Genomic DNA, 26672 nt, shown 5'->3' with positions numbered 1-26672 from the left:
ATCTTATGGGACTTAACTGCTAAGGTCATCAGTCTCTAAGCTTGCACACTACTTAACCTAAATTATCCTAAGAAGAAACACACACACCCATTCCCTAGGGAGGACTCGAACTTCCGCCGGGACCAGCCGCACAGCCCATGACTGCAGCGTCTTAGATCGCTCGGCTAATTCCGCGCGGCTAGTCAAGTTAAGTGATTTGTCGCGAGAAATAAAGAGACATTTAAGCTGCCAAACGTACTGGGAGTAATGGACGAAGCTTTGTGACACGTCACTGTCGAACGATGACGAAATGCGGAACAGCACGTGATAAAAGAGGAGGAGGAAATGTGAACTTTTTGGTGGCTTGGGATTCTGTTGCTGAACGCCTCGTTATCAACGTAACAGTAGTGAAATGTATTGCTCGGAGTCTGATATGGAAGGAGTTCAGAAATTACCACACGACTGACCGTAATACCGTCAGTGGTTTCAATATTTAACTACATGGGAAATGAGCAGTGCGCATTAACGTCGCGCATAGCGCATGCAGAAAAATTACCCTTGTTAAAGTCAGAAATTTACATCACTCATGTTTTAATTACAGTACTATGTTTGCCAACATCAGGCACCTAAGAAGCGTATCACATGAGTGTTGCCATATATCATTTCCTTCTGTTTAAAAATTAAATGACATTCAAAGCTATACTGTTGTCTGCTTGCCTCTTTTTACGTCTTTACTGCAGCTGTTCACATCACTGCGGGTTAGTTGAATCACATGCCTGGCCAGTGCTGCCCACGTTAAGTCCGCCGTTAAAATTGTTGTCCCGTATCATTGCTGAGGCGATGTATGCGTAACGCGCAGGATAAAACGTATCCTCATTATCGTACTCGACTGTACTCGATACAGCTTGGATTCCGCTCCACGTGAAACGAAATCTAGTGAGGTTTCAACAAACGCGAAAGAATTCATAGTGTAATGTTTACAGGAGGCTCATTCTTATGATGAACAGAGTATAGTATTGGGTCCGGCGTATCGCTAACAAGGGAACCTCCCCATCGCACCCCCCTCAGATTTAGTTATAAGTTGGCACAGTGGATAGGCCTTGATAAACTGAACACAGATCAATTGAGAAAACAGGAAGAAGTTGTGTGGAACTGTGAAAAAATAAACAAAATATACAAACTGAGTAGTCCATGGGCCACATAGGCAACATCATGGACACTGTGAGCTCAGGAGCGCCGTGGTCCCGTGGTGCCGTGGTAGCGTGAGCAGTTGCAGAACGAGAGGTCCTTGGTTCAAGTCTTCCCTCGAGTGAAAATTTTACTTTCTTTATTTTTGCATAGTTATTATCTGTCCGTTCGTTCATTGACGTCTCTGTTCACTGTAATAAGTTTAGTGTCTGTGTTTTGCGACCGCATCGCAAAACCGTGCGATTAGTAGACGAAAGGACGTGCCTCTCCAATGGGAACCGAAAACATTTGATCGCAAGGTCATAGGTCAACCGATTCCTCCACAGGAAAACACATCTGATATATTCTATACGACACTGGTGACGGCATGTGCGTCACACGACAGGAATATGTTGTCGACCCACCTAACTTGTACACTTGGCGAATGGGTAAAAAGATTCTTCTACCTTGCCCGAGTTAGGTTTTCTTGTGGATGTGATAATCACTCCCAAAAAAGTGATGAAAACATAAGAGTTTGTCACATAAAGTGAAAATAAAAAATTAAAGTTTTCACTCGATGGAAGATTTGAACCCAGGACCTTTCGTTCCGCTGCTGCTCACGTTACCTCGAGACCACGGCGCTCCTGCGTTCCCATTATCCTTAATGTTGCCTATCTTCCCATGAATATTTTGCTTCTTTTTTCATAGTCCCACACAACTTCTTCCTGTTTTCTCAATTGATCTGTGTTCAGTTTTTCAAGGCCTATCCACTGTGCCAACTTATAACTAAATCTGAGGGGGGTGCGGTGGGGAGGTTCCCTTGTAAGTAATGTGGATACGTTGTAACTACCTCCCTTCGCAGTTTTTTAGGCATCAACACAACGACGCTGCCATTTTAGCCGGGTCTTCAGTTCGCTTCGCCACTAAATAGTAGTAGTAGTAGTAGTAGTAGTAGTTGCAGCAGTTGATGTTTTTCTTGTGCTCTTCAACCCGAAGAGAAGCGCTGCTGTATTCATCCAGATCGTCTCGACGAAACCGAAATTTTGTTAATTCATAACAATAAGGAGACAAGTGTATTATTTTATGAAGACAATCAGTCTAAGTGTATTAGTTTATGAAGACAATCAGTCTGACGAGATGAAACACAAAGAATCTGCGTAAATATCGTGTACTTCTATACCATCGGAAAACTCCGGTTAGGATGGGCCACTAAGCAACATCGGTACAAAACTTTTTTTCATGTTTTGAAATAGAGTATAACTGCATTAAATCTTTACTTTAACATTTATTTTGCTGTAAAAAATTCCTAGCCAAAACGACACACAGCAAGAAAAGATTTTCTAATACTTACAGGTTGAGATGTTAAGAAAATGGACCAATACTACAAAATGTAGGTTTTTAAATACCCGACATACACAAGTGTCCCATACTACCTGTACTGTTGTACGTAATTTTCAGTCACTTCTGCATTAATATAACTGATTTTATTTTATGACTCTTTTATCTCGCAGTTTTAATTTTTAGTTTTCATTCAAATATCACGTTATTTCTTCCACCGGAAAGTCGTGAAGTGAGTTCATAAATTGAGTGTGATTATAGCAGAAAGAAGTTTTGCTTCTAGGACATGTTCAATGAACCAGTCATGTGAGCATTTTGTCATACCACGTGTTTCTCAGCAAGACAGTAGGTAAATGCAAAAATTATGACCACGAAATAATGTGTGTGTTAAACGTGTACTTACCATGCATGCAGTTTTTAATTGCAGGTCATTCTTTATCACCCTCCACCAATGTTCCTTCCGTTAGAATGCTTGAGCTCGAGCTGCGAGTTCTCGCTACCCCACTCCCGAGCAACCGCCAAGGTCACGAATAGCGGTCGAACGTGATGCGCTTGCGTCGGTGCATCTAACCGGACGCCACTTTCCCCTCTTGCTTTAGCGCGCGCTTTGCTACTTACTCTGAGGACCATTTAAATGATCGCTTAGGTTTCTGTTGAACATTAGGGGCCCAATATTACAATCCGGCAGTGCTGTTTGTGGAGCGCGGAGGCGCCCTGAAGTTTTCCATCGTGTACGTGTAGGGAGGGCGCGAGGGAGGGTGTGGCGTGGCGCCGTCAATAACCGGGCGCGCGTGCCAGTCACGTGTGGAATGCAATCACGGCGCCTGTGTTGCCTAATCATTAATCAATTCTGTGGCCCGCGCCGGAATTAGATGCTAACGCCCAGGCCCTTCGCACTTGATGCTCCAAGCTGCCTGGCTAGCGACGGGGCAGTGGGTCACAGCTAGCTCCCACGTCACAAAGCAAAACGACCCCGACTTTCATTTTCCGTAATTTGTTTCCCGACGGCGCCTTTCAAAAAAGCCAAGCTGCTATTCTTCAAAAGTCAACCTGCCGTTGTACAACACTTTCTAATTGCTTTAACCCTCTTTGGATATACAATGAATCGCCAAAGTAAGTTTAAAAATGGTTCAAATGGCTCTGAGCACTATGGGACTTCACGTCTATGGTCATCAACCCCCTAGAACTTAGGACTACTTGAACCTAACTAACCTAAGGACAGCACACAACACCCAGTCATCACGAGGCAGAGAAAATCCCTGACCCCGCCGGGAATCGAACCCGGGAGCGGGAAGCGAGAACGCTACCGCACGACCACGAGCTGCGGACGCATGCATATTCAAATACAGACATACACTATGCGATCAAAAGTATCCGGACACCCCCAAAAACATACGTCTTCCATATTAGGTGCCTTGTGGTCCCACCTACTGCCAGGTACTTTTTATCAGCGACATCAGTAGTCATTAGACCTCGTGAGAGAGCAGAATGGGGCGCTCCGTGAAACTCACGGACTTCGAACATGATCATGTGATTGGGTGTCACTTGTGTCATACGTCTGTACGCGAGATTTCCACATTCCTAAACATCCCTATGTCCACTGTTTCCGATGTAGTGAAGTGGAAACGTGAGAGGACACGTACAGCACAAAAGCGTACAGGCCGACTTCGTCTGTTGACTGCCAGAGACCGCCGACAGTTGAAGAGGGTCGTAATGTGTAATAGGCAGACATCTATCCAGACTATCACACAGGAATTCCAAACAGCATCAGGATCCACTGCAAGTACTATGACAGTTAGGTGGGAGGTGAGAAAACTTGGATTTCATGATCGAGTGGCTGCTCATAAGCCACACATCACGCCGGTAAATGCCAAACGACGCCTCCCTTGGTGTAAGGAGCGTAAACAATGGACAATTGAACAGTAGAAAAACTTTGTGTGGCATGTCGAATCACGGTACACAGCGTGTCGATCCGATGGCAGGGTGTGGGTATGGCGAATGCCCGGTGAACGTCATCTGCCAGCGTGTGTAGTGCCAACAGTAAAATTCGGAGGCAGTGGTGTAATAGTGTGGTCGTGTTTTTCATAGAGGGTGGTTCAAATGGCTCTGAGCACTATGGGACTTAACATCTATGGTCATCAGTCCCCTAGAACTTAGAACTACTTAAACCTAACTAACCTAAGGACATCACACAACACCCAGTCATCACGAGGCAGAGAAACATAGAGGGTGCTTGCACCCCTTGTTTTGCATGGCACTATCATAGCACAGGCCTGTATTGGTGTTTTAAGCACCCTATTACTTCCCACTGTTGAAGAGCAATTCGGGGATGGCGATTGCATCTTTCATCACGATCTAGCACCTGTTCATAATGCACGGCCTGTGGCGGAGTAACATCCCTGTAATGACTGGCCTGCACAGAGTCCTGACCTGAATCCTATAGAACACCAGTAAGATGTTTTGAACGCCAACTTCGTGCCAGGCCTCACCGACCGACATCGATATCTCTCCTCGGTGCAACACTCCGTGAAGAATGGGCTGCCATTCTCCAAGAGACCTACCAGCACCTGATTGAACGTATGCCTGTGAGAGTAGAAGCTGTCATCAAGGCTAAGGATGGGCCAACATCATATTCAATTCCAGCATTACCGCTGGAAGGCGCCACGAACTTGTAAGTAATTTTCAGCCAGGTGTCCCGATACTTTTGATCACATAGTGTATGTAAACAGGCATAATACGGCGCTGCGGTCGGCAGCGCCTACTTAAGACAACAAGTGTCTAGCGCAGTTGTTACATTGGTTACTGCTGCTACAATGGCAGGTTATCAAGATTTGAGTGAGTTTGAACGTGGTGTTATAGTTGGCGTACGAGCGATGTGACACAGTATCTCCGAGGTATCGGTGAAGTGGGGATTTTCCCGTACGATCATTTCACGAGTCTACCTTGAATATCAGGAAACTGGTAAAACATCAAATCTCCGATATCGCTGCGGCTGGAAAAAGATCCAGCAAAAATGGGACCAACGACGATTGAAGAGAATCATTCAACGCGACAGAAGTGCAATCCTTCCACAAATTGCTGCAGATTTCAATGCAGGACCATCAACAAGTGTCAACGTGCGAACCATGCAACGAAACATCGTCGGTATGGGCTTTCGAAGCCGAAGGCCCATTCGTGTACGCTTGATGACTGCACGACTCACAGCTTTACGTCTCACCTGGACCCGTGAACACCGACATTGGACTCTTGATGACTGGAAACATGTTGCCTGGTCGGACGAGTCTCGTTTGAAATTCTATCGAGCGGATTGACGTGTACCGGTATGGAGACAACCACATGGATCCATGGACCCTGCTTGTCAGCGGGGAACTGGTCAAGCTGATGGAGGCTCTGTAATGGTGTGGAGCGTGTGCAGTTAGAGTATATGTGACCCCTGATACGTTTAGATATGACTCTGACAGGTGATACGAACGTAAGCATCCTGTCTGATCACCTGCATCCATTCAGGTCCATTGTGCATTCTGTCCAGAACTGCTACAGAGTGGATCCAGGAACACTCTTCTGAGTTTAAACGCTTCTGCTGCGCATTAAATTCCCCGTACATGAACATTATTGAGCATGTATGGGATACCTTCCAATGTGCTGTTCAGAAGAAATCTCCACCCCCTTGTACTCTTACGGATTTATAGACACCTACTCTTACGGATTTATGGACACCCCTGCAGGATTCATGGTGTCAGTTCCGTCCACCTTTACTTCAGACATTAGTCGAGTCCATGTCACGTCGTGTTGCGCTTCAGACATTAGTAGAGTCCATGTCTCGTCGTGTTGCGGCACTTCTGTGTGCTCGCTTGGCACCTACACGATGTTAGGCAGTTGTACCAGTTTAAAAAAACAATTCAAATGTGTGTGAATTCCTAAGGGACCAAACTGCTTAGGTCATCGGTCCCTAGACTTACACACTACGTAAACTAACTTATGCAAAGAACAACACACACGCCCATGCCCGAGGGAGGACTCGAACCTCCGGCGGAAGGGGCCGCGCAGTCCGTGGCATGACGCCTTAAACCACGCGGCCACTCCACCCGGCTATACCAGTTGCTTTGGCTATTACAGTGTAACTATGAAGCAGTAAAGACAAAAAATTATAAGTGCTAGATTAGTGTCACACTAAACATACTTTGATAAAAGAAATGCATGTAAATATTGTTTATACAATACATTTTGTAGCTTTATAGGTAATTTTTTCAGTAGGTGTCGAGGGATACAGATGAATTCAGTGTACATTATTGATGGTTAAAATGTCTGAGTTTATACAGTGTATCTTCACATTACAATTTCCTTCAGACATGCATACATTTCTGCTAGGCACTGTAATGTGAAGCTACAGACAATGTATAAAGACAGACATTGTAACCATGAGTGGTCTATGCATGCATCGACAGGATGAAATAGCTATAAAGATTTTTTTCTCTCGGTGTCCGGAAATCACGAAATGTGGAAACATTGGACTTCACGAAGACATTTTAGGGATTTAGCTTGTAGTTTGTCATTTTATATGCCTCTCTTCTCAGATATGGTTGGCCAATGTACAACATTGTCATGGCGAACAACTTGGCTCTAAAAGTTACAGAAAAGTCTTCAGACTGGTGTCTTTTTAAAAAAGCACTAATGCAGAAACCGTTCTAAACAATGCTGCAGTATAAACGCAGAGGTAAAAGCTGCAAACATTACCATCTTCATAACTGCTTGTTGTCGCACTCGTGTTTGTTGGCACATAATCATCGAGATAAGTAGTCCTGTCTTTAGAGAAGGCATTCACGCGACTACCATCTCGTGATGGCTGGGTGTTGTGTGCTGTCCTTAGGTTAGTTAGGTTTAAGTAGTTCTAAGTTCTAGGGGACTTATGACCACAGCAGTTGAGTCCCATAGTGCTCAGAGCCATTTTTTTGACTACCATCTCTCTCTTCCCTCCTGCTCCACCTGCCACACGAGCGAATATTTTCCATAAAATGTTGCAGGATTAGTTTTCTATAAAAGCAACAATTTTCTTGCGACTGCCTGAATCGACAAATTTTTAACGTTTAAAAAAATACTCCCACAATTCTTTGAATGATATCTCTAAAATTATGTTTTACCTACATATACACTCCTGGAAATTGAAATAAGAACACCGTGAATTCATTGTCCCAGGAAGGGGAAACTTTATTGACACATTCCTGGGGTCAGATACATCACATGATCACACTGACAGAACCACAGGCACATAGACACAGGCAACAGAGCATGCACAATGTCGGCACTAGTACAGTGTATATCCACCTTTCGCAGCAATGCAGGCTGCTATTCTCCCATGGAGACGATCGTAGAGATGCTGGATGTAGTCCTGTGGAACGGCTTGCCATGCCATTTCCACCTGGCGCCTCAGTTGGACCAGCGTTCGTGCTGGACGTGCAGACCGCGTGAGACGACGCTTCATCCAGTCCCAAACATGCTCAATGGGGGACAGATCCGGAGATCTTGCTGGCCAGGGTAGTTGACTTACACCTTCTAGAGCACGTTGGGTGGCACGGGATACATGCGGACGTGCATTGTCCTGTTGGAACAGCAAGTTCCCTTGCCGGTCTAGGAATGGTAGAACGATGGGTTCGATGACGGTTTGGATGTACCGTGCACAGTGTCCCCTCGACGATCACCAGTGGTGTACGGCCAGTGTAGGAGATCGCTCCCCACACCATGATGCGGGGTGTTGGCCCTGTGTGCCTCGGTCGTATGCAGTCCTGATTGTGGCGCTCACCTGCACGGCGCCAAACACGCATACGACCATCATTGGCACCAAGGCAGAAGCGACTCTCATCGCTGAAGACGCCACGTCTCCATTCGTCCCTCCATTCACGCCTGTCGCGACACCACTGGAGGCGGGCTGCACGATGTTGGGGCGTGAGCGGAAGACGGCCTAACGGTGTGCGGGACCGTAGCCCAGCTTCATGGAGACGGTTGCGAATGGTCCTCGCCGATACCCCAGGAGCAACAGTGTCCCTAATTTGCTGGGAAGTGGCGGTGCGGTCCCCTACGGCACTGCGTAGGATCCTACGGTCTTGGCGTGCATCCGTGCGTCGCTGCGGTCCGGTCCCAGGTCGACGGGCACGTGCACCTTCCGCCGACCACTGGCGACAACATCGATGTGCTGTGGAGACCTCACGCCCCACGTGTTGAGCAATTCGGCGGTACGTCCACCCGGCCTCCCGCATGCCCACTATACGCCCTCGCTCAAAGTCCGTCAACTGCACATACGGTTCACGTCCACGCTGTCGCGGCATGCTACCAGTGTTAAAGACTGCGATGGAGCTCCGTATGCCACGGCAAACTGGCTGACACTGACGGCGGAGGTGCACAAATGCTGCGCAGCTAGCGCCATTCGACGGCCAACACCGCGGTTCCTGGTGTGTCCGCTGTGCCGTGCGTGTGATCATTGCTTGTACAGCCCTCTCGCAGTGTCCGGAGCAAGTATGGTGGGTCTGACACACCGGTGTCAATGTGTTCTTTTTTCCATTTCCAGGAGTGTACATGTAAATTGGGGATATCATATCATAATTTTTAAAAGTGACATTTTTGGAAAACAGTGGTGATAAAAATATCAACAGTTCTAACAAATGCGTCTGCGCTATACAAAACTGTGGTTCAATAAATTGCCGCAGCGGTGCGTCACATGCCTATGTTTGTAATCTGAGGCGTTGTTGAAAATCTGTGACGTGTGGCACTCCGAGAAACTTCTTCTCGCTATGCAGGTTCAGCAGTGTGTTACGAATTGGCAAATGAAGCCGCCAGTGCCTTGTGGTGCAGCAGTAAGCCTGTAGTGTCCACGAGATACTCTTCTTTTCCTGTACTAAAGTTCGAGTGGCAGACAGGCTGCAGCACGTTTGCGGTTACTACCTGCGCGAACACTGCAAAAATGAGCCGCTTGTGTGCATGTCTGGATCTGCCAGCACCTGGCAATCACCTCCTGCCGATTTCTATTTGTACTGATTGAGTAAACGTGTTTAAAATCCGTCTGGGCAACTGCAACACAGTACGTATTCAAATAAGCGCAGGCGTTTCGTTTTATTGTTATAAAACAATGTCAGTGATCTGTAATGGAACATACACTCCTGGAAATGGAAAAAAGAACACATTGACACCGGTGTGTCAGACCCACCATACTTGCTCTGGACACTGCGAGAGGGCTGTACAAGCAATGATCACACGCTCGGCACAGCGGACACACCAGGAACCGCGGTGTTGGCCGTCGAATGGCGCTAGCTGCGCAGCATTTGTGCACCGCCGCCGTCAGTGTCAGCCAGTTTGCCGTGGCATACGGAGCTCCATCGCAGTCTTTAACACTGGTAGCATGCCGCGACAGCGTGGACGTGAACCGTATGTGCAGTTGACGGACTTTGAGCGAGGGCGTATAGTGGGCATGCGGGAGGCCGGGTGGACGTACCGCCGAATTGCTCAACACGTGGGGCGTGAGGTCTCCACAGTACATCGATGTTGTCGCCAGTGGTCGGCGGAAGGTGCACGTGCCCGTCGACCTGGGACCGGACCGCAGCGACGCACGGATGCACGCCAAGACCGTAGGATCCTACGCAGTGCCGTAGGGGACCGCACCGCCTCTTCCCAGCAAATTAGGGACACTGTTGCTCCTGGGGTATCGGCGAGGACCATTCGCAACCGTCTCCATGAAGCTGGGCTACGGTCCCGCACACCGTTAGGCCGTCTTCCGCTCACGCCCCAACATCGTGCAGCCCGCCTCCAGTGGTGTCGCGACAGGCGTGAATGGAGGGACGAATGGAGACGTGTCGTCTTCAGCGATGAGAGTCGCTTCTGCCTTGGTGCCAATGATGGTCGTATGCGTGTTTGGCGCCGTGCAGGTGAGCGCCACAATCAGGACTGCATACGACCGAGGCACACAGGGCCAACACCCCGCATCATGGTGTGGGGAGCGATCTCCTACACTGGCCGTACACCACTGGTGATCGTCGAGGGGACACTGAATAGTGCACGGTACATCCAAACCGTCATCGAACCCATCGTTCTACCATTCCTAGACCGGCAAGGGAACTTGCTGTTCCAACAGGACAATGCACGTCCGCATGTATCCCGTGCCACCCAACGTGCTCTAGAAGGTGTAAGTCAACTACCCTGGCCAGCAAGATCTCCGGATCTGTCCCCCATTGAGCATGTTTGGGACTGGATGAAGCGTCGTCTCACGCGGTCTGCACGTCCAGCACGAACGCTGGTCCAACTGAGGCGCCAGGTGGAAATGGCATGGCAAGCCGTTCCACAGGACTACATCCAGCATCTCTACGATCGTCTCCATGGGAGAATAGCAGCCTGCATTGCTGCGAAAGGTGGATATACACTGTACTAGTGCCGACATTGTGCATGCTCTGTTGCCTGTGTCTATGTGCCTGTGGTTCTGTCAGTGTGATCATGTGATGTATCTGACCCCAGGAATGTGTCAATAAAGTTTCCCCTTCCTGGGACAATGAATTCACGGTGTTCTTATTTCAATTTCCAGGAGTGTATTTACAATGCGATTTGCTTTTTAGGTGTAAAAACAAGTCGTTACAAAAGATATTGAGGTGTGAGTTTACTTACTGCATTTTATGTCTTGTTGTTAGCTTGCATCGCGAAGTGTCGTCAGTTTGCACCTTTTTGGGCTATTCCTTCGTTTGACACTGATTTGTTTGCCTATTTCTGCGCTAGTTTGCTGCACCAGACATTTCTTGACGTGAAATAGGACATAGTATACCACCACTACTATTATTGTGCATACTCCTGTCTAAACGCCTGTCTCAATGCTTTTATGTTTATCGTGTTCTCAATTTAACTTCTAGTTTTGTTTTTCGCTTGTCCTCAACTATTTCTCTTCATCTGTGGTTTGCTACCTGACTATTATATAAGGGGCGTTCAGAAAGAAACGAGCTGGAGGCGTAATTACAGAAACCAGTGTCCGTATGTTAGAATTATTGACTCTGGCTGTTGAGACACTTGTCCCATTGTGACACAAGGCGGTGAATGGCTGTCTCATGAAATTCCCGGGGCTGCGATGTTAACCAGTTCCGCTCATACAGCTGCACGTTGTCGTCCGAGGTGTATCGTTTGCCCCCTCAGAGCCTTTTTAAGGGGACCAAAAGCGGCGTAATCACAGGGACAGAGGTCCGGACTGTATGGAGGGTGGCCGAGACCCTCTCATTTGAATTTCTGCAGGAGTGCCGCGACTCTGTTGGCCGTATGAGGCTTTGCATTGTCGTGGAGCAGAATGGCCGCACGGGTGAGATTGCCTGGTCGTTTTAATTTGATCGCTTGGCAAAGGGTGGTCAAGCTTTGCGAGTAACGCTGGACATTCATTGTTGTCTCATGCTGCAGGAAGTGAATGAGAAGGGGGCCATTTTTGGTCCCCTTAAAAAGGCTCTGAGGGGCAAACGATTCACCTCGAACGACGACGTCCAGCTGTACGTGGGGAAGTGGTTAACATCGCAGGCCCCGGAATTTTATGACACAGCCATTCACCGCCTTGTGTCACAGTGGGTCAAGTGTCTCAACAGCCAGGGTCAATACTTCTAACATACAGGTACTGGTTCCTGTAATTATACCTCCGGCTCGTTCCAAATGGTTCAAATGGCTCTAAGCACTATGGGACTTAAGATCTGAGTGCATCAGTCCCCTAGACTTAGAACTACGTAAACCTAACTAACCTAAGGACATTACACGCATCCATGCCCGAGGCAGGATTCGAACCTGCGACCGTAGCAGCAGCGCGGTTCCGGACTGAAGCGCCTAGAACCGCTCGGCCACAGCGGCCGGCTCCGGATCGTTTCTTTTTGAACGCCCCTTATATCGTTTAAAATATGTTAATTTTTATTTATTTAACATTTAAGTCATTCAAGTGTGTGTGTGTGTGTATACTCTACTGGCACAAAAATGAATAATTTAAAATTACTACTTGATTCTTCATTTCTGTTGGATTTGTTAGCAGTTGTACATGCAGAAATAAGGTGGTGATATCCGATATGGCAACAGTTAATGACGATGTAGAAAATTGTATGAGTGAATGTTCATGATCAATTGTTGATGTTTTTCTTTGTGGTTCTTTGTAATCAATTGGTAGTTCCTATTACGATAATGCTGTCACGAATTTTCAGCTCGAATTCATATCCCTCGTTACATTGCCCGACACTGCATACAGGTGCGCGGCACCTTTCGGAGACTAGGAGTAGTTTGCGCGGGACGTTCACTAAAAGCCGTAAGCCGCGAAAGACGCTAGTAGGGTGGTCCAGCAATGACAGGCGAGGAGCGGCTGCGACGCCGGCTGCCGCACCCGCTGGTCGATAGCTGGCCCGCTGCCGCTCTGCCCAAAAATTCCTGCCTCCCTTTCCTCGCTCACACGTTTACACTCGGTCATTTTCCGCATGCGCGTTACCGGCAGTACTTTCCGACACTTCAGCTAATGTCTTGAAGAATATTCAGAGATGTATCATATTAAAATCGGTTAGTCCATTACGGACACTAGTTAGAATGCCGCCGTGAGCAGGTCGTAGTCACAACTGCGCTGAGCGTTGTGCGAAGCCTTCTCAGAGGCGTGTAATCTTATTCCCAGACCGGTCATGCGCAAATTTTTCGGTGTTAATAACCAATTTCTTCTTTTTATTCCGTTCGAGCAGTCTTTTATATAATTTTATTAGCGTTTGGCTTACATCGGGGCCCAGAATAGTGTCGGCCTATGTAGTGTTGTGGCGCACTCTGCAGTGCTTCCTTTCCGCGGCTGGTACTGGGGTACTGCAGCACTAGCCAAGCAGCGTCAAACAGAGCTCGCTATATGGTTGAGAACTTCCTGAGAAGGGGTAGGACAGACACGCTACCGCTCATACTTTCAATAGACGTAATAATTGACGTCTGATTCCCTGTAGATACGACTATAATACCATGGTTACGACTGAGTAAGCAAAGGAACTGTACAACATTGGTAAACATGTCAGACCATGTAATATTACCCGGAAGAGTGTTGTGTACATGCAAAATAGGTACCTGAACTGGTATGTTTTTTCACCTGTATGACGAATGAATGCCTATTCCATGCTTCCCTATTGTTTCCAGTAGTGCTGTGATGTCCGCCATGTACTTCACCACGCAGTGGAACGCTACAAACTATATCGTTACTGTACTTCAGTTCCTTAGTAACACTTGAGACTGTGCACATCGTTATTATGGCTCCAAGAGTGGAGATATCCATAGACAAACGTGCTGAAATTGTAGCACTCAACACAAACGAGTCTATTTATATTCCAAATTGCGAAACAAAATGCAATACACCCGTCACCGCGAGAAGACAGCAGATAGCAATGATCACCTACCACGAGCAGAACGACCTCGTAAAATAACTGAAAGTGATGACAAATTCATGAGAATTACTAGTTGCAGAAATAGGTTTAAAACAGCAGCACAAATTCGGGCAGTATTGGTAGAAATGAATAAGAAATTTTCTGTTCCAAGGCCGTAGAGTAGAGAAACCGTATGTTATTAGGTATGTGGATTGCGTTTAATAGGAAAAGGCTTTTGAAGGCCGTGCAATACAGAAACGGTATGTCATCAGGTATGTGGATTGCGTTTAATAGGGAAAGGGTGCACATTAAAACAGGATAATGTCCCAAAATATCGATTGGCTTTCTGTAAGAAGTACATTGCGCCAATGGAAAAACATAAGGCACTAAAAGACACGGTTTGGCCGTCTGAAAGCCCTGATTGTAATCCGATTGAAGTGATCTGGGATGAAGTGGACGGATGTATCCGGATGGTTCACGTAATAAGCAAGGAACATCTCTGGAATGCCGTTAAGGATATGTGAGATCATATAGACTTGCAGTATCTATAAAAACGTACTGACCGCATGCCTCGAGTTTGTGAGGCAGTCATTAAATCCGAAGGAAGATAGTTTGATGAAATTAAAATATAGCTTTTCTCTCTGTATTTTATATGTTTAACTGTATATAATTTTATTTTTGGATAAATAACGTTTTGTTTGTATTAATGTTTGAAATATAAGTACCTGTCATGGTTTATTGAAATTAATGAGCGGTACTGTATCTCACGTGCAGTCACCCGGTAAGCTAACGGCAAGTGATTAGGATCAAACAGCTTCGTTAAAAGAAAATCTGCCGGCCCCCACAAACATTACGGCGCTGATAAGTTCTCAGAATAGCTTGGTTTCCCCGAAGTAAAAAGTCACTTCTGACTGAAAAGACTATCGTTCATTGGAGAAACTTGGGCATAGAAATTATAAGGGGCGATCAGAAAGTTACTGTTCGAAGGCCGTACAGTACAGAGTCGGTATACCAATCAGGTAAAATAGCAGTGAACATTTATGCAATCGTCCCATCGACGCACCAGGTTGATGATACTAGTTTCGTAAAACAGTGTATCCTGTTACGTGTGGTGTGGGGCATCATGTCTGTCGAAACCCAAGGGTGGTGAAGGAGTCCGTAACTGCCTGCTGCACATATTAATCCGACAGGAATCGTCGACTCATCAATGCCTTTTTTTAAGGGGCCAAAGGCGTGATATTCGCATGGAGAAAAAATGGTTCAAATGGCTCTGAGCCCTATGGGACTTAACATTTGAGATCATCAGTCCTCTAGAACTTACAACTATTTAAACCTAATTAACCTAAGGACGTCACACACATCCATGCCCGAGGCAGGATTCGAAACTGTGACCGTAGCGGTAGCGCGGTCCCAGACTGAAGCGCCTAGAACCGATCGGCCAAAACGGCCGGCTTCGCATGGAGAGAGATCAGGACTATAGGGCGGATGCTAAAGTGTCTTGTGCGTTACATTTGCGATATGGGTACGTGCGTTACCATGACGCAGCACCACTACTCGGCAAACCATTGGTTTTCGACACACATGCTACCTCATACACATTCTTCATGCTCTGATCGATGTCTATCGGTGATTGTTCTTCGGCAGCCAAGAAAAGAATAACAGCTCATTGGTTGTGTTTGGACACATTTGGCTTTAACGTCGCAGGCACGTCGGAAAGACACGAATGTTGCCCTTATCTCTTGCCTACATGTCGGTGCTTATACTCCAGCATCCGTCGCGCTACGTAGCATGCACACTTCAGTGACGTCTTCGAACGGAAACTTTTTGATCGCCCTTTATACACTCCTGGAAATTGAAATAAGAACACCGTGAATTCATTGTCCCAGGAAGGGGAAACTTTATTGACACATTCCTGGGGTCAGATACATCACATGATCACACTGACAGAACCACAGGCACATAGACACAGGCAACAGAGCATGCACAATGTCGGCACTAGTACAGTGTATATCCACCTTTCGCAGCAATGCAGGCTGCTATTCTCCCATGGAGACGATCGTAGAGATGCTGGATGTAGTCCTGTGGAACGGCTTGCCATGCCATTTCCACCTGGCGCCTCAGTTGGACCAGCGTTCGTGCCGGACGTGCAGACCGCGTGAGACGACGCTTCATCCAGTCCCAAACATGCTCAATGGGGGACAGATCCGGAGATCTTGCTGGCCAGGGTAGTTGACTTACACCTTCTAGAGCACGTTGGGTGGCACGGGATACATGCGGACGTGCATTGTCCTGTTGGAACAGCAAGTTCCCTTGCCGGTCTAGGAATGGTAGAACGATGGGTTCGATGACGGTTTGGATGTACCGTGCACTATTCAGTGTCCCCTCGACGATCACCAGTGGTGTACGGCCAGTGTAGGAGATCGCTCCCCACACCATGATGCCGGGTGTTGGCCCTGTGTGCCTCGGTCGTATGCAGTCCTGATTGTGGCGCTCACCTGCACGGCGCCAAACACGCATACGACCATCATTGGCACCAAGGCAGAAGCGACTCTCATCGCTGAAGACGACACGTCTCCATTCGTCCCTCCATTCACGCCTGTCGCGACACCACTGGAGGCGGGCTGCACGATGTTGGGGCGTGAGCGGAAGACGGCCTAACGGTGTGCGGGACCGTAGCCCAGCTTCATGGTGACGATTGCGAATGGTCCTCGCCGATACCCCAGGAGCAACAGTGTCCCTAATTTGCTGGGAAGAGGCGGTGCGGTCCCCTACGGCACTGCGTAGGATCCTACGGTCTTGGCGTGCATCCGTGCGTCGCTGCGGTCCGGTCCCAGGTCGACGGGCACGTGCACCTTCCGCCGACCACTGGCGACAACATCGATGTACTGTGGAGACCTCACGCCCCACGTGTTGAGCAATTCGGCGGTACGTCCACCCGGCCCCCCGCATGCGCACTATACGCCCTCGCTCAAAGTCCGTCAACTGCACATACGGTTCACGTCCACGCTGTCGCGGCATGCTACCAGTGTTAAAGATTGCGATGGAGCTCCGTATGCCACGGCAAACTGGCTGACACTGACGGCGGCGGTGCACAAATGCTGCGCAGCTAGCGCCATTCGACGGCCAACACCGCGGTTCCTGGTGTGTCCGCTGTGCCGTGCGTCTGATCATTGCTTGTACAGCCCTCTCGCAGTGTCCGGAGCAAGTATGGTGGGTCTGACACACCGGTGTCAATGTGTTCTTTTTTCCATTTCCAGGAGTGTAGATGGAGCACTTGCAGTTTTAATTGAATCTATCATCCCTTGAATACATGTATAATAAATACTTTCCCACGTTTACCTGCTTCAAGTTAAGAAGTCGAGGACCTGTTGAATTCTTACCTCTGGTAATGAACTACCACGAGTGAAGTCCATAAATTTCCTGTGCTTCACTCACTCGTATTTTCCCGCAATATATATGCAACAATTTCTATCTTTTCCACGATGAAATGCCTACTTTCTTCCATCTAGGACATAACAACGGTATTTCTGCTTACAGAATTGCTGTCCTAACTATTAAGTAGGAATAACTTGTCACCCATAGAATGGTACTTGGACGCAAGTAGTAATGATGGGATTCCACGGCGATGACCGCTGGCCGATCCGGGTATGCACTGTTACGTCTCATTTTTGCAGTTTTTGGAGCATTCGAGCAAGTACTCCTGCCACTAGTGTAGTGGGTTGCCTGCGATCCGATGGTTAAAATGGTTCTAAGCAATATGGGACTTAACATCTGAGGTCATCAGTTCCCTAGACTTAGAACTACTTAAACCTAACTTACCTAAGAACATCACACACGTCCATGCCCGAGGCAGGATTCGAACCTGCGACCGCAGCAGCAGCGCGGTTCCGGACTGAAGCGCCTAGAACCGCTCGGTCACAACGGCCGGCTTCCGGTGGTTAAGAAGCATAACCCGCGAATGCGAGTTTGTGATATATGCACGGAGCTACACTTGTACGGAGAGGGAATGTGTTGACATCTGCATGGAGCCGAGGACTCTGTAGGTAGTGGACAGGGTATTCCAGAAGTAGGATACACCGGCATGTCCGCCGCTAGCTGCGACGTATTCTGGAGAAGGCCAAGGCGCCTTTTCTGCACGAAGTTCCCTGTCCCCGCAGCAGTTCGTACTGTGCGTGGCTTTCTCCCAGAGTTCAATACTGTAGCTGACCTCTGACTGGCAATTAGTGTTCCGTGTTTTAGCGCTGAAATAATGGAGTTCACCGAGACCACGAAACGCATGCCTTTACTGATTTACAACGGGCACCAGTATATAGTGGACTACACAAACAAGAAGTGACTTACTGGCTTTGTGTAAACTTTAAAAAGAATAAATGCAAAGGAAGGATATTCACAAGAAACACAGGTTTAGGGGAAGGTAGTCATGTTTGTATTTCAGATTAAGCAGCACATGAAGTTTTGTCAGCGCTAAACAGCGGGCAAAAGAAACAGGCGCTATATTTTTGTCAGTTCACGTTGAAGAAGTACTACAGGTCGGCAGTTCAGGTCACGACTTAGTAAAATCGAAAACATCACACAGAAGCGCGAAACAATCGTTGCATCGAATTAGGCGAAAATATTTGGGAGCTACACAAGATCCCACCGATATCGTTCCATGGAAATAATACAATAGTCTTAAAAATAAATTTGCAACGAAACGCTTTAATGGGCCACCCTGAAGCGGTACATGGTTGCTCACAGATGTGGTGTGAGTGTGAGCCAGCTCGCAGCTTCTTAGACGGTCTGTGCCTGTGAAATGCCGGTTAGCCTGGTAAGAGCCCCAGGCTCCATGCAAGTGTCACTCCGTGCAAGTGTCACTCCGTACAAGGGTTCCAACCCCCGTGGATGCTGCAGGGTGACTTTCTTAACTGAAGGATTACGAAGGACGTTGATGTGCAAGCTATGCAGCTTGAATACCATGGCAACTGTAATACGTATGATGACAGAAATAAATTTATGTGATACATACACAGCACGTAGTAACTAATAACGGACCTTAACAACATATCGTGGTTACAGGCAACAAATACACTCCATTTTATTGATGAAAGAAGGTAACGAACGTTACAAATACACTGATTTTATCTGTACTGATATTGCGACATTATTTTCTTATTATACTATAGTTTCCGAAAGGGAAATTCTATATGGAATTATCACCAAGCTAACAGACAGTGGAGTGGTACACAAGTTCTCCTGGGAAATAAACAATTATATGTGCATGTTACAGTATTTTAAAAATCCATGATTATTTGTAAGAATTTGAACTTTCTTATTCAAAAATAGTAGCTTAAAACCCTCTACTGGAGTCTTCTGGAGTAAACTGGAGTCCACAGGTGGCTGAACGCTGTCGAAAGCGAAAGCCAGAATCGCATTAACACACAGAAAGGGATACTGCCACGAGTATTGTGGAGACGAGGTACTGTTTCACAGTAAGTGCGAGTCGTCAGGAAAAGCACTATATTGTATTTAGTCAGGGTTCCACCACCGTTGGACACGAAAAGACATATGAAGAAAATTCGTCTTCAAACGAATATGGCACTACCAATTCACCCAGAAGATTTTACTGTCAGAATTTTTTCTCAACTGGAATGCAAAATGAGGGACACAGTATTGCATAGTATTTTCGGTTTAGATGCCTGAAATGCTTTTAATATTTTCTTCTAACGGTACGAACTATTTGTGTGTTTCAGTGACTTTCCGACGGATGATGAGGCGCCCAACGGTGGAGAGATGCAGCATTCAAAGGTGGGTTGCTATTGCCTTTTCAAATTTATTCTAGGATTGGTAACGGTCCATACACCTTTTTTACGTGGCTCACAGTGTAGTTAATGATGACAAAATGGTTTTATCTCATCAGTGACTTTGTTCTACTATACTCACTTAAGGGAATTAAACCATAAAGATATTGTAGCAGTAAAATAAGGTTACAGATATTTTTGTGCGTATGGACGAAAGGACTGAGAAGGGTAGTTCTTACCTGCCCCATTCGTGTACGAATACACAACTAAGTTAATGTGGCACTCAGGAATTCTACATCACATCAGTGGCTTCTCAACCTTCTTCCCCTTCTGCCCATCTTCCCATCTTTTCCTCTCCCCACGTCACGCTTTATTTTTCACCTTCTTTCGAAATACAAGAACTATTTTCTTTTTTTTAAAAAAAATACAACTATTGAAAGAGGACGCATATAATATGCACTCGTTAGACTGGGCATTCTGGTGGCCGCAACTTAATTAGGAACATTCGGAAAATACAACGAAAAGCGTTATTGTTTTGTTTGTCATAGTATTATGCAGTAGTTCTGAACGAGATTTTATGGCCGGACCGACAGATAAGATAGTAAAACTAAACTAAACTCCGTCCGAGCAGGCCTTGGAAAGCCCAACGGTACCGACCGGCCACCGTGTCATCCTCAGCCCACAGGCGTCACTGGATGCGGATATGGAGGGCATGTGGTCAGCACACCGCTCTCCCAGCAGTACGTCAGTTTACGAGACCGGAGCCGCTACTTCTCAGTCGAGTAGCTCCTCAGTTTGCTTCACAAGGGCTGAGTGAACCCCGCTTGCCAACAGCGTTCGGAAAACCGGATGGTCACCCATCCAAGTGCTAGACCAGCCCGACAGCGCTTAACTTCGGTGATCTTACGGGAACCGGTGTTACCACTGCGGCAACGCCGTTGGCAGACAGTAGTGCCTTATTTATTTCTTTCAAAGAACTATCCTAAACACTTACTACAGTTGTACGTAGTCAGATAATAGCAAAAAGTGTTAATTTCTGTAACGTAACCTGTAGAAGACAGACAAATTGTGTTATGATGCATTGTGGTCATATTTCTGTAGCCACGCTAACGATAACGAAGATAAGCACGTGAATGTTAAGAACAAATGTAAGATCTACTATTTGTTTTCTGTGATAATCTAAGTGTGTAGCTTTTGTGGGTGGCTGTGAAATTCCCTAAACTGGTAAAGGATAATGAAACAAATTTGATACCACAAATAACCACTGGTTTCTGCAATTCCTTCCTCAATAATGCACGATAAAATGACGGTATTCGTTCACTCGTTTTGCAGAAAAATACTGTAAAAATGTCACCATTTCATAGCGTTTGAAGTATCAAAGCAGTAGATCGAATGTAGTCGGGGTTGCAGAAGCGGATAAGGAACGAGGTAGAGAAAGAATTCCGCTGAAGTTTTAAATTGAGTTTGCTGTGTAGGGAGCTCGATTCATCTGGTTGCTTGTGAGGCAAGCAGTGAGCCAGATACAGATCTAATCTCTGTGCTGGATCAACAGTCAGTGGTCTGGGATGCTGGTCAATCTGGATATGACTGTCAGAAAATTCAGTATATCCAATGCGTTAATGCACATAGTTATTTTAAAAAGATGAACTTAATGCAAATGATTTGTCCCAGTTTTTCACCAGCTAAAAATCGAAGAGCATATCAAAGTGTGCCCAAACTTTTACACAGCCTACAATAAAGTCAGCATCCAAAATGAGTGCCACCTCAATATATTTTCTTTATTTATTGTACCTTGCGAGTTCAAAGACTTTAGTTCCCCTCTAACATCAAGCCTAGACTCCTTAGAGATTCTGTTTACTGTTAAAATTGAAATCTGCTAGTGCATGAGTTATAAAATAATAATAATAAATCATTACCGTCAAGTGGGAATAATGGTAAGCTAGCAAGTGTGAGCAAGGAAGTAGTACATAAAAAATCAGATCTGGAACGGAAGGTAATGTTTCGGCTAAGAGTATGAAATTATGTGTTAAGTTGGCAGAGTATACGGTAGGAAAAGAAACGGAAAGCTGTGAGAACTACCCGCTCGCTGTTGGACAGCAGCAAGACAGCTGAGGTATACCGTTACGGGAGCCATGCCGATGATATCCTCTTGAACGCGACTTGGTTTTCGTCCAGAGCAGGTTACTGGGCAGTTAGAAGGAGATGGAAAAAGATTTAGAGTTCTGTGTAGGTGCTTAGTCAAATGATGGACGTATCAGAACTTGTGCTGTACATACGGCACGATAACTGGTATGTAATATGGAAGGAGGGGTACTGAGGACATCAGTGACTAAAAAACCTATGAAGAAAACATCTGCCCTAACAGAGGATAAGAATATCTCGGAAAGTCAAGCAGTCTAATATTCCACGCATACCTCTCAAGCCGGCCGCTGTTGCCGATCGGTTTGGGCGATTCTGTCCGGAACCGCGCGACTGCTACGGTAGCAAAAAAAATGGCTCTGAGCACTATGGGACTTAACTTCTCTGGTCATCAGTCCCCTAGAACTTAGAATTACTTAAACCTAACTAATCTAAGGACATCACACACATCCATGCCCGAGGCAGGATTCGAACCTGCGACCGTAGCGGTCGCGCGGTTCCGGACTGTGCTACGGTAGCAGGTTCGAATCCTGCCTCGGGCATGGTTGTGTATGATTTCCTTAGGTTAGTTAGGTTCAAACGGTTCAAATGGCTCTGAGCACTATGGGACTTAACATCTGTGGTCATCAGTCCCCTAGAACTTAGAACCACTTAAACCTAACTAACCTAAGGACATCACACACATCCATACCCGAGGCAGGATTCGAACCTGCGACCGTAGCGGTCACGCGGTTCCAGACTGAAGCGCCTAGAACCGCACAGCCGGTTAGTTAGGTTTAAGTAATTCTAAGTTCTAGGGGACTGACGACCTCAGATGTAAAGCCCAGAGTGCTCAGAGCCATTTGAACCATTTTATACCTCTCAAGCATTCATGGGCGAATGGAGTCGTCTTGGACAAGTATATAAACACAAAAAAGATACGATTGGACGTTTACGGGTGCGGTGAGGGGGGGGGGGCAAATAAAAGAGTTGGGTATGTGTTTGATCACATTTTACACGCTGCAGACAGAATGCCATTAGCAAGTGATCACCCGCCATCTCACTGTCTCTCCACACGTGCCTGTCTGTGCAGGAGGAGGCGGCGGGTGTGCATCCGTGGTACCTGCGCTGCCCTGCAGCCGTCAGCATCCGCCAGCTGAAGCACCTGGTGCGCTCCAAGTTCGGCGTCACGGACGAACACCGAGTAGACGTCATCTACAGGGGCGAGTGTCTGCCAGACACGTTCACGCTCATGGACATCGCGTACACCTTCTCCTGCCAACGGGTGAGTACGCGGCCGCTGCCTTCTACAGCTTCTGATGCCACGACAGTAGTTAGTGGCTCACCAACGGAGCATTCGGTTATCCGACGACGCCAATATCTCAACGTACTCTCTCTTGCGTTTGCCTATATGAAGTTTATAAAGTTAATGTTCCGTAAAGTAAGTACAGATATGTTTAGCTTGCGGACGAAATCGCTCAGGAGTCCCGAGACAATAATACGATTCAATAAGCACACTATTAACACTGCTTCAGATATCTAAGTAGTAAGAATTCACTTGTTATACACTGAAGAGCCCAATAAACTGGTACACTTGCCTGATATCGTTTAGGGCCCCCGCGAGCACGCAGAAGTGCCGCAGCACGACGTGGCATGGACTCCACTAATGTCTGAAGTAGTGCTAGAGGGAATTGACACCAGCATGGCATCACATGCCACATCATTACGTCGCGGGTCAAAGCCAGCTTCTGGAATCGGTAGGTTGAGCCTACCCTGAAATTGTAGTACAATAGAAACTCATCTGTTCTATTTGGCCACCATCAGTCTGGATCTCCGCAACCTTTTTTTTTTCAATTTGAAGAAACTTTTTTGTGCAGTAACTGTCTGCATTAATTGATACTCTAGAACTGATGTAGTGTACGTAGACACAGGATGCACAGGCACACATATTAATGACTCATATGACAGTGACGCTTGTTACAATTTCTGATGACAGAATTATCGCCATTTGTTCGTCTGCAGACACCGACGATAGTGATATGGATTAGATGACGATGTTAAAGCCAGATGTGTATGCATTATGGACTGGGGCTTGTGAAACGACTGCGTGATCGGGCTGCACAAAACGAAAAGCGAATCTGGCTCAGAAAGATCTTAATAATTATTTTAGTGTATAAAGCTCGCTGTGTGTCCTTTTTTCAGTACCTGCTCAAATGTACAATTTGTGTGTTAACGTGTACACACAAAAAAATAACGCGTGTTTTTATGGAATTTAATTTACGCCATTCTATTTTTTCTGAGTTTTTGGACTATCCGGATTTTCGAGAATTCAGATTACTCAGGGTCCCACCTTGTCCGGAGAAACGAAGTTCCCCTGTCCGCAACCAGTCACAATGTTTTAAGTTTATTAATCTTTTGGCAGTCATTTTTTAGCGGCGAGTCTTGAGCCGCTAGTGCTCATCACCATATATTAAGACATACAAATTATTTAATCATTCCCTGCTTACGAGCACTGGTGACTCGAAAAACGTAGCTAATTAATTGCCGTAAGCTCAGTAATCTTAAGCATTGTGGCTGGTTGCGGTAATTACATACATGGTGTTTAACAATGGATGCCGTAGTTTCAGGCATGAATCCCCAATATTTATACAGTAAAAAAATTTCATTACAACATATGTCCGTAAATAATTGCGAGTTATGGCCTTCAGATCAATGGTATAGGCCGGACTGTTTTTCGCCGCGCAGGTAATTGCCTTCACAGTAGATGTTCAAAATGTCCACCTTCTGTTTGAATACAATCCTCACATCGATGTGTGGTGGCCCTGCGAACACAGTCCTAAGTTCAAGGAGGTTACAGGGGCCTCTACATGTTGCAAATGGTGAGGCTACAACTATTGTTCTCGGAACAGGATCCAGAGAGTCGTATGCTGAACATTCACTTGCAACCCTAACCGTCGTGTGCTGGTAGGAGTCGCCTGCACAGAATCCAGAAGTCCTCCTCTATATCTGGAGTAGTAGAGCTTGGTCGTCCGTTCCTAAAACTAGGAGGTAAAACTTTCCGTGAGTACAGAGACGGGGATTGAGAAGTTCATATGTCTTCCGATCTTGGACATATTTGCCGTGGGTACCTCTCCTGGCAGAAATGACGAACGCGGCAGTGCCGTCCGCCTGATCTACATGATGTGCACTTCTGCAGCTCCTGATTTGAGTACATGTCAGATGCCAACCACAACATGATTTCTCCTCGGAGTTAACTGTCCTGTTAATATCCTCTGTCACGGCAACTGCCTAAAAGAAGAAAAACGTTCTGGTGTAGCGTTGAAACGCGTTTAGCTAGGACATTGGATCAGGGACCGTTGTAAAGAGCTAGCACCCAAATTGAGACAACAAAAGTATTCGCTGTAATATAAGTCAAAATCGGTATTAAACTGAAAATTACAAAACGATGAAAGGTGTCGACTCGTAAGACTCGTAAATACGCGTGGACTAATAGAAAACACAAGTCAGTGGAAAGCTCGGCGCAAAGCGATTATGTAGCTGACCCATCGGGTGTACAGCGGATAGCAACAGTCGACATTCGTGAATGATCTGTTCTGTAACTGTTATCCTACTCTTGTGTAACCATTGTATTAAGGAGATTGACAGCTGAATTACGTACTGATGCGAAACACATGCTATGATTCTATCCTAAAGTTTTCACGAAAAATGTACCCCACGGACCCGAATTATGGTGAATCCATACCTGAAACTATGCCCTCTATTTTTGAACCACCGCCTATATCTGTTATTATAACACAGTCAAGGAAAACTAATCTGCCAACATCATTTCACTGTATTATTTTTCTTGTACGTTTCTGCTACCCTATGAACAAGGTTTTTTTTAATTATCTTTGTGTAACCCGATGCGTGTCTCTCTTAACGAGCGAGGTGGCGCAGTGGCTAGCACACTGTGCGAGGTATTCACTAGGGTACATCCAGTATTCCTGAAGATAACACTTCTCACGAAAAAAATGTTCCAGGATTAACAAACACGGTGGATTCCAGTAAAGAATGTCTGCGCCCACTAATCCCTAGCATAACTTGAGGCTTTCGTCCCACTAGGTTTCTTCTCTGTTGGCCGCAGGCTCTAACGTGCGTGCAGTAAACTATGCGTAACGAAATGACAAATGAGAAAGAATTCAGAGCTATTAAAATTGAAAACTGAATATTTGGGTGTAACTGGATTTTTATTTGTACTTACAGAAGTAAAGGTCACAATAACTTCATACGAACTTAGGATCTACATGAGATTGCACAAATATGTTTTCCTAGGCAAATTTAACAATTAATTCCGTCTTTATGCGCTTCACACACTAGTTCACGTGTTGCCACCTCGAAAACCAATCATAGATTGACTAGTGAGTTATCTTAACAGTTTGGCGCGTGCCCTTTTACGATGCACTCTTGACCGCTCCATCCTTCCCATCAATAAGCACTGACAGTAACTAAAATTTGTAATTATTTTTTCCCCGTGAACTGAGTGATAATGAAATTATTATTAACAAGTTCTTAGTGCAAGTAATGTCATCAGCACGGTAGGAGCCGTGTCTTAATATTTAAACAGTGAACGTACAGAATGAAAGCTTCGCTTCTTGGCGCCCAGCGTGGTAAGTGAATCCACACATTGTCTCTCTGTCATCCAGTACGATACGGCTCTTGCTCACCCGGCCGTTCTCAGCCCACGTGACCATCTGGCGCGTCGTTCGATGAGTCTGTGTTTTGATCCTACCTACTCGCTAGCCTCCCTTAAAAGAATTGTTCTGTACTGCGCATTAAGACATAGCAATAAAATGTAATAAACGTGGGCAGTGATGTGGCACGAACACCACAACCGGACTAGCATTCGGGAGGACGACAGTCCAAATCTCCGTCCGGCCACCTAGACATAGGT

General features: G+C 46.3%; 1 protein-coding gene and 1 pseudogene across 1 annotated transcript in view; one reads left to right on the top strand and one right to left on the bottom strand.

The window, feature by feature from the left end:
- LOC126249216 (polycomb group protein Psc-like) overlaps positions 1-26672 on the top strand; it is a 90792-nt gene that overhangs the window by 60617 nt on the left and 3503 nt on the right. The window contains exons 4-5 of the mRNA XM_049950871.1: positions 19577-19631; positions 22836-23027. Coding sequence (XP_049806828.1) covers positions 19577-19631; positions 22836-23027 — 247 coding nt within the window. The remainder of the gene's footprint in view (positions 1-19576; positions 19632-22835; positions 23028-26672) is intronic.
- LOC126250368 (5S ribosomal RNA) lies at positions 20450-20567 on the bottom strand (annotated as a pseudogene).

The sequence above is a fragment of the Schistocerca nitens genome, chromosome 3 (genome assembly GCF_023898315.1).
Source record: "Schistocerca nitens isolate TAMUIC-IGC-003100 chromosome 3, iqSchNite1.1, whole genome shotgun sequence".
NCBI lineage: Eukaryota > Metazoa > Arthropoda > Insecta > Orthoptera > Acrididae > Schistocerca > Schistocerca nitens.
Note: the sequence above shows the minus strand (reverse complement) of the source record. Positions and strands in the feature narration are given on the sequence as shown.